This window comes from Ictalurus punctatus, chromosome 20 (genome assembly GCF_001660625.3).
Source record: "Ictalurus punctatus breed USDA103 chromosome 20, Coco_2.0, whole genome shotgun sequence".
In the NCBI taxonomy this organism is placed as follows: domain Eukaryota; kingdom Metazoa; phylum Chordata; class Actinopteri; order Siluriformes; family Ictaluridae; genus Ictalurus; species Ictalurus punctatus.
In genome coordinates this window covers 960,227-972,726 of record NC_030435.2, presented here as the reverse complement: position 1 = coordinate 972,726, position 12,500 = coordinate 960,227, and the positions used below count along the sequence as shown (strand labels likewise).

At 42.1% G+C, this 12,500-nt stretch overlaps 1 protein-coding gene across 8 annotated transcripts in view; it reads left to right on the top strand.

The window, feature by feature from the left end:
- si:ch211-207d6.2 (sickle tail protein homolog) overlaps window positions 1-12,500 on the top strand; it is a 60,649-nt gene that overhangs the window by 21,926 nt on the left and 26,223 nt on the right. For 7 of the 8 annotated variants that reach the window (XM_047162592.2, XM_017495559.3, XM_053673707.1 and 4 more), the window contains one exon: window positions 3,209-3,459. In XM_047162592.2, coding sequence (XP_047018548.1) covers window positions 3,209-3,459 — 251 coding nt within the window. Of the gene's footprint in view, window positions 1-3,208; window positions 3,460-4,770; window positions 5,027-12,500 lie in introns of those variants that run through there. The other variant, XM_017495563.3, reaches the window with a different exon arrangement.

The following is a 12,500-nucleotide window of genomic DNA, read 5'->3' as shown; positions in this document are numbered from 1 at the left end:
ATTATTATTATTATTATTATGAAAGTATTAAATCGCTGCCTGAAGAATGAAAGTCATATCGCGTGTTAAAGTCAGAGGTTTACACTCTTGAGAAATGCTGCACAATAATACATGCTTTAAAGTTAATGTACAGCTTTTTAAACAACTTTCCGGCTCTGTCAATCACAGTAAACGGACGAGCTGTTGCTATGGAAACGATGAGGTATTAGACCGAACGAGCGCAGTAGTAGAAAGCTGTGATTCGCAGCTTCGCTACTGTCAGAGCCGCTGTTCTAGAAAATTCATCAACACCTGAGAACCAATCAGAATCCAGACTTGGTATAAATGAAAATAAACTCTGGTTACAAGTCCTGGATTTCAGAGCGTCACTCTTATTACACACGCTCACGTGAATCCGTCCGTACAGGATTACCAGGAGGTTCTTTTGTGATGGTTTTTTTTTTCAAAATTTGCGGTAGTGTTGAAAAATTGCACGCTTCTCCGAATATTGCGGCGTTTCCTTGATTTTGGGATCGTTTCTGCGGAATCCTGCCGGGACTCGACTCGACTCGACCTGGAAAACCTCGGGACTTGAACGCACGACCTTCTGGTTACTAACAGGGCCTTAAGCGGTGATTGATGTTTGTATTGAGGGATGATTTAGGCTCGTGTTTGGAGCGTTTGAACGCTGTTCTGAATTCTGCGTGCTCACTTTGGCTAGAAATATTTATCCGGAAATGCTGTCATCTTCAAACACATACAGATTCAGATCTTCTCGGAAACTAAGGGCTGACATCACGTCCGTTTCCAAGCTCTAGGGTTTACTGCTTTGCGTCTTCCTCATGTCATGTGGCGTGCACTTCTGTGTTCTGATTTATTTCACGTGACATCTCGTTGTAACGTGATATAACGGCCGGGGATTCGTGAGACACGTTTCAGTTCCACTGCCATGATGGAAATGCCACCAGAGTCCTGAGGCTGGTTCAGCTACGACTGTAAAGCCACGCTGTAGCCCGTACGTGTTTATGCAGGATTGTGTGTGTGTGTGTGTGTGTGTACAGCACTGCTAATGGTACATATGCAGCAGCAGCCCATGACCAGAGATTCTGATGGAAGAGAACATTAATAATGACATAGCCTCGATCACTATCGAGTCGAGAGGCTATCATACTGGACTCATGCTAAAGGCGATGTAGTGAATATTTAGCATAACCCTATAATAGGCAGTTGAGTGTTGGATGCTAGTTTGTGGATTAGCCTCTTTAGCGTAATGCTAGTTCATGAGTTAGCATGTTTACTTTAAGGCTAGTTTGTGGATTAGCCTGTTACTGAAGTGCTGATGACCTCCATCAGTACTCAACAATCTGGCAATGACTGGCGAGAAGAAAATCTCTCTCTCTCTCTCTCTCTCTGTCTCTCTCTCTCTCTCTCTCTCTCTCTCTCTCTCTCTCTATTTTAGCTGAGTTATGTGTATTTAATCGGATAATTGTCTTTGTTGTGGTTTAAGTTTAATTTGGAGGCATGTCGTGATATGAAATCTTACTCTTTTTTTCTATTAATAAGTATATAAGTCTCTTATAGAAATAAATAAGTGTCTTCTGTGTGAACTTTAAAGAGATATCTGTCCATTCCCGAGCGCTCGGGTTTCGTTGGAGGGATCTGCGTTTGGTGCCGAGATCCGAGAGCTCATTAAAAACATCCGCGCGTGTGTGTGTTTAGAGGAATTCGTCTCCTACACTTGACCTCACACACTGGAAAACGAGCTTGGAGGAGGACAATGCCTGGATTTTCTCCACCACGCTTCTGGATTTTCCAGGGAAGGAAAATGGAGACCCTTTTTTTTTTTTTTTTTTTTTTTTTACAGCAAAACATTAACAGAGATCCAACACACACACACACACACACACACACGCACACACACACACACGCACACATCTCCATCTCAGTTCACTTGCTGTGACCTTTGTTACAGGCGTGGCCCGAACGCTATTGTCTGAAAGAACGTGTCTTAAAAAATCATCATCAAATTACAGCCTGTTCATTTCTTACTCCCTCATTACACACGGACATGAGAGTTCATTAACAAACAAGGCAGAGTGTCATCTCTTCTAATAACAAATAAATACTCTTTTTTTAAAAATGCTAATTATTACATGATAAAGTGGATCGTTTGGGTTCTGGAATCTGATTGGTTGAGACACTCACCTGTGATGCGTCACATTAACGGAATCCTGCATAAAACTGTTAATCACTTAATCCATTATTCTGTCCATATCATACCTCAATCTTTACCTGCTGTGTTGCTTAGCAACCAAAACTTATAATTAACAAACAAACTACATTGTGTGATGTAAGAATTGTTTATAATAAATATTATTCATAATAAATAAATCTATTTATTTATTCATTGGACTTCAAGCCCTAGCTCTCTCTCTCTTAGTCTGTCTCTCTCTCTCTCTCTCTCTCTCATTCTCTCTTCGCGGTCTCTCTCTCTCTCTCTCTCTCTCTCTCTCTTTTAGCCAGCACATTATTAAACACACTCACGTATGCACTGAGCACTAGCGCGTGAACAGCTGCTCCGTCGTCAGTCATCTATGACGTCTCAACAAGCCTTAATGATGCTGCCGTGCTCACAGAACCTTCCAGATGTTTGACCAGAACATATTTAACACCATATTTCACACCAGCTTACATAACAACAGATACTCAACATCTGGTGGAAGAACAATGAGCGGCCTTCTGGTGCAGCGAGACCGCAATAAATCTGTCTGGCGTGAGATATGAGATATACAGCACCAGTCCGAACGTTTCTGATCCCCTTATAACCCCTTATTTAATCCCTTTATTATTAGCGGAGCGTCAACTGAATGGGACTGGGAATGGGTTTCTATAGCCGTTACTATAGAAACGATAACGTATTAGAACATGCATTAATATAAACCTGCGCTACTGTCAGAGCTGCCGTTATAGAAAACTAATCAACACCTCCTGACCAATCACAGCCCAGAACTCTATATTAGCCTAATCAAAAACTGTTTTATCACACGAACGTCGCTAATGTCATCAAACGTTAAACAAAAGGTTCCCTGCGACCCTGAAGGATAAGCGGTATAGAAGATGGATGGATGATATAGATTATGATAAAACCTGTAGTATATATTTGTTTACAAAGTCCATTACAGAATGATTCCACTTTCCCAACATGTGTGTTTTTCCATCTCCTCATCAGAGAAGGCGAAGAGCGAGCGGAGGCCATGCTCAGCAGAGGATGTGGACAATCTGGACAGGAAGTCGAGCAGAAGGGACGTGTGTGACCGATCGAACCCCTGGTCCCCGCGCACGCTTCCTCGTAAGCACACGCTCGCCATGCAGACGCAGAACGCAGAGCGGCGGAGAGAGGCCTTTCTGGAGCTCCTGAAGCAGAAATACCCTCATCACGCGTCGGCCATCGCTGGACATCAGGAGAGACTCCGGGATCACGTAAGCTATTCACGAGCTCTGGAATCTGATTGGTTAAAAGCTGTTGATGAATGTTCTAGAGCAGCAGCTCTGACAGTAGTGCAGCTGCAAATCACAAGAGAAGTAAACGACTCAGGGACGTGCTGTTATAGGAAAATAATCAACCTCAGGGCAGTAACATTACCTCCGCTTCATCACACCACGCCGTCACTCTGTGTTTCCTATATATTCTGTATAATCTATGTTTTGCAGTTCTGTGGCTATTCAGAAGTCACAGCTCATCTCATGGTTTAATGAGTTAATTCCTCTCTGGTGCAGCGTTCATCACAGTCTGGTGATTTTCCAGAGTTGTGATTAGCATCACTGTCATGGCCAACTCAGAAACAATCACTTTATTGCCCGGATAAATCTCTGACGTATGCTTTGAAGCTTTTCTAAATAAGATCATTAATTAATTTGTTCTTGTGATGCTACTGTGCAGTGTAATGTCTCTTTACTAGCATTTCCCTGCCTCTTAATGGACTTAGTGGAGATGACATTTCTATAGCTGTTCATTTCCACTTGACATTTCCAGTGCATCGTTTCTGCTTGATGGACCCGGATGTGCCGGAAATGTTTCATCCAGGACCGTACTTTATTTTTAGATTCATTTTACTCAAGTTGCTTGTATTTTCTCATTTGTAAGTCGCTTCTGGATAAAAGCGTCTGCTAAATGAATAAATGTAAAAGTAAATGTACAATCAGGACAGAAAATATTTTGTATAAGACGCTGCAGAACAGATTTGAACTGTAGACTTTACGTTGCAATGACGCGCTTTGGCCACAAGACGGCGCGCGATTACAGTGTTACGACTTACTAACACTGAACCGACTCTTGCGAACAAAACCATTTACGTCAAAACGAACCGTTTTGTTTTTTTACCTTATTCACCACAAAGATGATGAATAAATATATGTCTACAGTTTTAATCCTGCAACAAAGAACAGGTTTACTGTTCACTGTAGTTACTTGCTAAATGTCTTGCGAGCTGTTTTGCTGATTCGACTCATTCATAAGAGTTGATTAAAGAGAACCGTTCAAATGAATCGCTAATAATAACAACAAAACATGCGTATTACAGAACTTAATAAGCGCTCTTTCAATACACATAAATGTATGTATGTATACAAGTATGCAATGTTATATTTCAGAAATGTACTTTATATATTTTTTAGGTTATTAGACAAAACGAACCGATTCGCCGCCTCGGATTCGGCTCCTTTAGTGAATCGGTTCAATTCGAGGAGTTATGAGCAGAAGGGCAGGTTTAACAGGTACAGCCGAACAGGGATTCCTTTAAACACACACACACACACACACACACACACACTGCTTCACACCAGGGTTATGCCTGCACGCGCATGTGTGTATGAATGTGTGTGTGTAGCACAACAACACCAAAAATCCGAAAGTAGGGGACTCTAAGCGGAAAGTTGACTCTAGCGCGCGACTCGGTTTGCTCATGCCGCCCTCCGCGTGCCGACCCCCGGCGTGGACGCGTTTATCCGCGCAGTGAACTCTGGGAAAAATCGGATCTCACTCTATAAGGTAACTGTTGTGATTTTTTATTTTCATGCAACTCTGTTTTTTTTGTTGCTGCTGCTGCTGCTGCTGTTGTTGTTTTTGTTGTTGTTGTTTGTTATCTTTTACTTCTCATTACGGCTCGTGCACCGCGTGTTTAACTCCGCACGCGCGACTCTAATTAATTATCCTTTAATTGTGTTAAATGTGGATTAACCCGGAATCAGCGACTAAACCGACTAGTTTAGGACATGACTCAAGCTGAACAACCTCAAGACACTTTAAGAAGCAACTTCTTTAAAAATAAATAAATAAAAAATTAAAAAATTGACGTAACATGATATCTCTACTCATTTTTGCACTGTTGTTGTTGTTGGTGGTGTTTAACATCTGGATAATTGTAATCAAGTTTCACAAGTATTTGCAAAATGTATAATAATAATAATAATAATAATAATAATGAAGTATTATCATAACGTACTATAAGAGTTTGCACTGGATTATTAATGTTTTTGGTTTATATGAATATGTCCAACAATGGGGGGAAGAGGTGGGGTGGAAGAGGTGGGGTGGGGGGTGACTGTTATTAATATCACACACTTATTGCACACCTAACCCTAGCACACTTTTCTGGAATAATCTCAGGTTTGCAGTACTTTTACAACACTGGCTACGTGCATTGTTACTCAGAAGTTATTGGGGGGTTTTTCCCCTCATATTCCTTTAAAAAGAAAAAAGAAAAAAAAGAATTAGTTTTACTCTTTACTCTCAACCCAAAAAATATTTGAACTTTCGATATTTTAATATAGCAGCTCCGCTCTGTTCTTAGCAAAACCTCAACAGATGGAAAACATCGTGTCGCTTTGTAGCGTTTCTTTCATAACGAACGTGTGAATTTGCATACATGTGTCACGAATTCAAGTAGAAACGGAATGCGTATGTGAACAAAGCGATAGATTTACGCTGGGTCTGATCAGGATTATTATCTGTGCTGAGTGAATCTGTGTTTCGTTCCCCACTGATCTTATCTGCGTCCTTGTTTTTTCCTGTTTAGTGCAGCGTCGATTAGAACCGATGCTCATGTTGATGTGCACTGACTGTGTATGTTGTTGTGTTGTGTTGTGTATGGTGTTTATACTCATCCCTCACTAAATGATGGGCTTAGTGAAGCGCACACACTCGTTCGCACGCACGTCCTGTCGACAGATTCACTTCCACAAGCAACTCTGTTGTCAAAATTTCGCTAGTACGCCGTGGTTTTGTGTTTTTAAAACGCATCATTTCGGACCCTTTGTGAAGGAACGTCACGTTCCACTTACGCCGAAGCTTAAGATTTTACCAACGCCGTCATTTTTAAACACAAGACGGTGATGGAATACTATTTCCTGTCCTACTACAATGTTGAGTTAATGCTCAAAATAAACTGCGAAAAACCGGATCGCGAATTCCAAAAGTCGCGTTATGACTTTCTCTTTTCACACCAGCAAGAGAAACTGGCTTCTTCTGGCCGTCTAGACGAACTGCTACTATTATTCGATGTCGATATATCGATATAAGTTGTTTACATGCTACATGCTCAGCTTTGTACTACAGTAGCTTAATCCTCAGATTAGATTAGCAAAGCAAGCTAACTGCACTAGCTGTGCACGCTCACTAGAGACACGACGATCTCTGATACTTCCTTCCGAGGTTTATTTTTCTTCGTAAGGTCTCTGCACGTGTTTAACGTGAGCTCGTGTTTACGTCGTTGCGTATCAAACAGTAAATGGGAACTCGCTGCAGGTAGGAACTAAAGTTGTGATTGGCGATCTGAAGAGTCGTCAGACCGCGCACCAAAGGATCGGTCCGAGGAATCGTCCGAGACATTCGATTGGATTTGTCGCTTTTGTACGTTTACCTGAGTCGTAAATTGGAAACTGACGGCGACACTTGGACAGGAGAACTAGTAAGGAGTTGTGAGGTCTGATCAGACGTCTTTCGTTTATCCGATCTCCGTGTTTGTGATGACGGCGAAGAGCCGTGTTTCTGAAAGCATCCCGGTGAGAGTAACTACCCCGTCACACCCCCGCCGGGCGCTCAGACCCGCCGGTGCCAGTGTGTGTGTTCTCACCGGCTGAAATCCCCACGGCCTTGGCGCTGAGAGATATCGGCGCCGTGGGAGCGATGCCCTTATTTTCCTTCCTCGAATACCCTCCGTAGCCAGAGAGCGTGTCTGAGGAGGCTTGATTTATTCTGGCCTTTGCGAGATTTTCAAAGACCTGGCACAAGACCAGCGCAGACGAACCGTAGCGTCTTCCAGCTGAGATTAGAGAGACGAGCCTTCAGCGCGCACCGCTTCACTACAGAGGACCAGAAACTCACCTGCTCTAAAGCAGTGAGAAATCTGGAGACACGAGCCGTGTTTCCATTCCAAGGGAATTCAACTTTTGCGAAAAAATTGGAACGTGGCATGAAACATTTGCGAATAAATCACCGTTTCCGTCTCGTGTGTTCAAGAGAACAAAATCGTCTAAACATACTCTCACCCGCCGCCGTTCTTACTTTTCCGAGACAGTTGTCCAATCGCATGAATTGTTGAGGCAAAGTCACATGACTCTTTTTTTTTTTTGATGCTCATCGAGGAATTTATTTGATAAATGAGTTTCCATCGTAGTTCATGCGCGTTGATGGATCACAATGTGCGTATGTGCTTGCTACCAGATTTGTTTGAAAATATCACAGCGACAAACAATCGAGATTGCGTGTTGCATAAAAAAACTGTGAGAAGGTGAGTCTACTGAGAAACTGACATCGTCTACGAGATTCTTATTAAACGCTGAGTGGAAGCGGCTGATTGGATAAAATTTTGTGCCGAGTCATTAAAATGGTAACGTTTTAAAGTTTGTGTTCTTTCGTTCTTTAGGGGGAAAAATCCAAATAAAAATTTTACAATTTCACGGATTCAGTATCACGTTTTATCCAATCAGCTGCTTCCATTCATAAGTCGTTTAACTTCGCTGAGAATTCTAGACAGAAGTCTCGTTGACCTTTTCAAGATGGAGGAACCCATAGATATCTATAGTGAAAAATGTCATCGCGGCAAGTTCCGCCATCTTGGATTTATGATCACATGATGTCAGTGTTTTCAAAATGCTATTTTTTGGTCCCCTTTATTTCTCCACTTTAGAGCGTGTTCGAAAACATGAGCGCTCTTTTAGTGTGGACGGAAACGCAGAAGTGGAAGATTTGTATTTTTTTGGTGCACCTGGCGAGCCCTTTAGCACGCCGTGCGCACCGTCTAAACATTTTGACGATTAGCGTTTCTTATTGCGATTAGTGGCAAATCCCTGAATTCCCACAAGAGACCGAATGAGGTGACATAAGGAAGCGTTCTCCTGCCTCCTCCTGTGATCTGATTTTGATTTGGAACTGTTCCCCTGATTGAGACGTCTCTACACCGATCTCTACACACTAAGTAGCACGTAATGACCGTGTCTGAATGCTAACACATGCTATTACGGCATGTGTTAGCATTCAAAACGAGTTCCCGATCTGGCCGCGGCCAGAACGCCTTCGGACCGACGTCATTCACATCCGCCGCCTTTCAGTGTCGATTTGAAATTCGAAAAATGCTGCGTTCTCCATCGGCTCCGTTTTTTTTCTTTTCCCCACCTCGATTCCGGTTTAGTCTTTCAGAGCCTGTTGCTTAATGCTAGTTTTTAATGAAGGCACCGCAGGCTGAGTCATTACACACACACACACACACACACACACACACACACACACACACACAGTGCAGCGAGCCACCTGTCATGCTCCATAAACCTCAGGACGAGTGGATGTGAAATTTGGCAGAGAGGACAATCAAGGCTTTTGTTCTCCTGCAGCGCGTTGTTACGCATGACCGGCCAGAAATCGTGTACCACACCGGCACCTGTGCTGAGATACCATCTACCACAGTACTGTGTGTGTGTGTGTGTGTGGGTGTGTGTGTGGGTTCCAATACACACCCTAAGGAATCACTCTCATTACACGGAAGTGACTAACACTACTACTAATTATTATCATTATTATTATTATTATTATTATTATTATTATTATTATTATTATTATTGACATTGCACAGAGTGTAACATCTGTGCTGCGTCTTCAATATTTAAGCATAAGAACTTAAATGTTAAACACTAACCACTTGTTTTGTTTTTTTATCCCATAGGATTAGTAATTGTAAATGAAATGAGGAATAATAACGGTAGAAAAGCTGGAATGCAGCGAGGAGTTTGTTTGCGGCGACGGCTTGCGTGACGGCGTTCTCCTCCGTTACGTGACGTGTTTGTTAGCGTGTCCCGGTACTTTTGCGACACACCCAGAAGCGCATAGTATAACTAGGCGGATTGGGACGCAGCGTATTAATAACCGTCGCAGCTTGAGATTTCCCATGTGCAGAATTCCCAGTGTTTTGCTCGGATGACGTGTGTTGAGAAGGTCCTCACGAGTCCACGGGAAGCAGTCGAGTAAAACGTTTGGCTGCCGAATGAAACTTCACCACAGATCGTTTTAATTACAGGCCTCTGGCGCGAGAACTGAATGATTCCGATTCTGCAACAGTTTCTGCGTGTCTGAGCTCCGCTCCGAATACGCCGATATGTCGGAGTTACGCCCTTAATCCGGCCGTAGGCGTGGAGGCGCTGCTCTGTGAGAAGGGTTGTGTGTTTTTGAGAAGCGCAGGCTTTACTGTCTTCAAATGTTTACCGATATTAACTCGGTATTTCACAATTATTAGATTCATTTCATTTCATTTCATTACACTGCGTGATGTTTTTCACGAGATCATATTTCAAGTGACCGCATTATTACAAAACATATTCTTTTGTCCTCCATGTTTTGTTTAACATTTTCATGGAAGTGTTGTGGATTTACCTGGATTACATTTGACATCAGAACGTTGTTGATTGGATGATTCGGTCTGTTTTGTAAATCCACCTCTAATATTTTGGAAATAAAATCAACAAAGGACCCAGAATTGAACTACGTCCTCCGTGTTGTCTTTTATACTTTTGTTTGTATACTCTTTTGTCCAGAGCGACAAAACAGTCTGTGCTCTCTGGGTGGGAGGGGCATACGGTCTCTATCCTGTCAATCACAGCGCTTGTATATGTGGAAGAGGGCAGATAGCAGGTGACGATATTGGAGCAAATAAGATTGCAGTTGATTATTAAAATGTTAATAGTCATCAAGATACCTGCGATATCTCAGAAACGCCTCAGTAATGAGCCACAGTTTATCATTTCCATAACGTGATCTTGTCATATCGCCCAGCGTGACAGTGGACTCAGAGTGGAACCTTGAGGAACACCACATGACTGTATGATGTCATTTCGTCCTCTGTGATTTTAAACCGTCACGGCACCTTGTTTGGAGAACATGATGAATGAAATAAAGTTGTACTTTATAGTCACACACCTCCGCCTCAGACGCGTGCACACATACGCAGCCCGTCTGTAGCGCTCAGACAGGGTAAACCTGCTCTCTCGGTGAACTTCCTGCACGAGCCGTGTTCATTAGCGCCTTTATGTCCAGGGCTTTGTGTTGAAATGTTAATGACTGGAATCGTCTCTTTTCAGTGGGTGGAAAAACTTTTGGCACCGTAGCAGAATGTCAGTCAGCACGCTATTCTGGCCTGAGTTTGAAGTGTTTCGTGTGGAGTTGGGTTTGGGCCAGGAAATGCGTAGATTATTGAGATTTCGGGCATGAATGTGGAGATTTAGGGTTGCCAGGTCTGCGTGAGGGGGGTAAAAAACTCAAGATGAAATAAAATAAAATAAATCCATTTCCAAAAAAGTGTTTACAGAAATTCGGACTGCGGAAAATCCTAAAAACATGACCGAGACCATCATCAGTGAATATATAGGAATGTAAAGTTTTTGGGTGCTAAAATGGTATCGTCGTCGTCGTCGTCGTCGTCGTTGTTGTTGTCAAACAGGGTGCACGCGCTGGCTAAACCAGTTCACTGACACTTAATAAGCAATTCATACACTAAAAGCAGTCTCTTTCTATTCATTTTTATTGACTATATTATGCATTTTAGTGACTGTTCTAATATATATGTATTATAATATTAATATCTTATTTTTTGTTTCTATTAATAAACAATTTCACCTGTTCATCTGTTTTGAGATTATTATACAACAAATCTAAATTTGTTTATTTATTTACTCTAGATATTTTTTTATTATTTATTTTATTGGATTTTTTTATTTTGTGCTCTCTCTCTCTCTCTCTCTCTCTCTCTCTCTCTCTCTCTCTCTCTCTCTATGAAGCGAAGGGTGTAAAAATCCCCTATGGTAATCTCGGTATAAAATAATGAGAGAATCTGCTAAGACTGAGTGACTGCATTTTAATCACATAATTGACCGTGTAATTACTGTTTACATTAACAAAAATACTCTAGGCTAATTAATTAATTAATTCATGTGATTAACCTGAATTCTAAACCTGTGGGCTAAAAAAAAAAAAATAACAGCGCAAGTCTCGGCTCCAAGTCAGAGTTCAAGAAAAGCACCGACCTGGCAACCCGGCTCAGATTACTGTTGTGTATTGTGTTGCCGCTGTAATTGTGGTTTGAATTGCAGTGCTGGTTGTGTGCTGCTTGCGGGCGCCGGGAGGTTTAGTGGTCGGCGGTGTAGGCTGTGAGGTGTTGGAGGTCGGGGAACTGGTCTGAGTGAACAGGAGACTCTTCGTTAGTGTTTTACGCTCTGTACCAGTTCAGCGACTCGTGTTTTGATTGTGGTCGTGAAGAATGTGCTGCTTTTCTCTCTCACATTCCTGCAGCTCATAACAGCGAGTATGAGCACTCAGGCTAAACCCCCCCCCCCCCACCACCCCCCCCTAAAAAACCATTAAACCACGCTACTCTTTCACGTCTGGAACTTTCTGACACTGCTGAAAAAGCTTTTTAAATAACAACGACGATGTAGATTTGTGTGTGTGTGTGTGTGTGTGTGTGTGTGTGTGTGTGTGTGTGTGTGTACGGTTCGGCTCTGTTCCTAAAACCATGGACAGACTCTTCATCTCTCTGAACATGAGATTTGTCTTCTTGTAGTTTTGTTTGTCGTTTATTAATAAGCTGTAGATGAATATTCGTCTACACAGACTGATCAGAGTTTTATATTTTTAAGTACGCATACATATAAACACACATATATATGTGTATATAAAATACAAGTACAAACAGGGAGACACAGGACACCGGATATGAAGAGATTTAGATGTGAATTACGCATTACGCAGCTCTTAAGTCAGTTCGTGCCTCTGAATCCGCAGGATTTTTCTTGCGCGAAAGAAATGTTAAACAGTAATGTCTGAACAACGCGTTTCATTCGCTGTTTTGGTTTGCTGAATTAGTTTGACGCGCTCTCCGGTAAAAAAAACAAAACCTGCCCATAGTTTGAAGGATAATCTGACCTAGCGCTTTAAGTTCACTTCTAATTTCCATTCGTAAATAATTCACTCGTTGAGACGT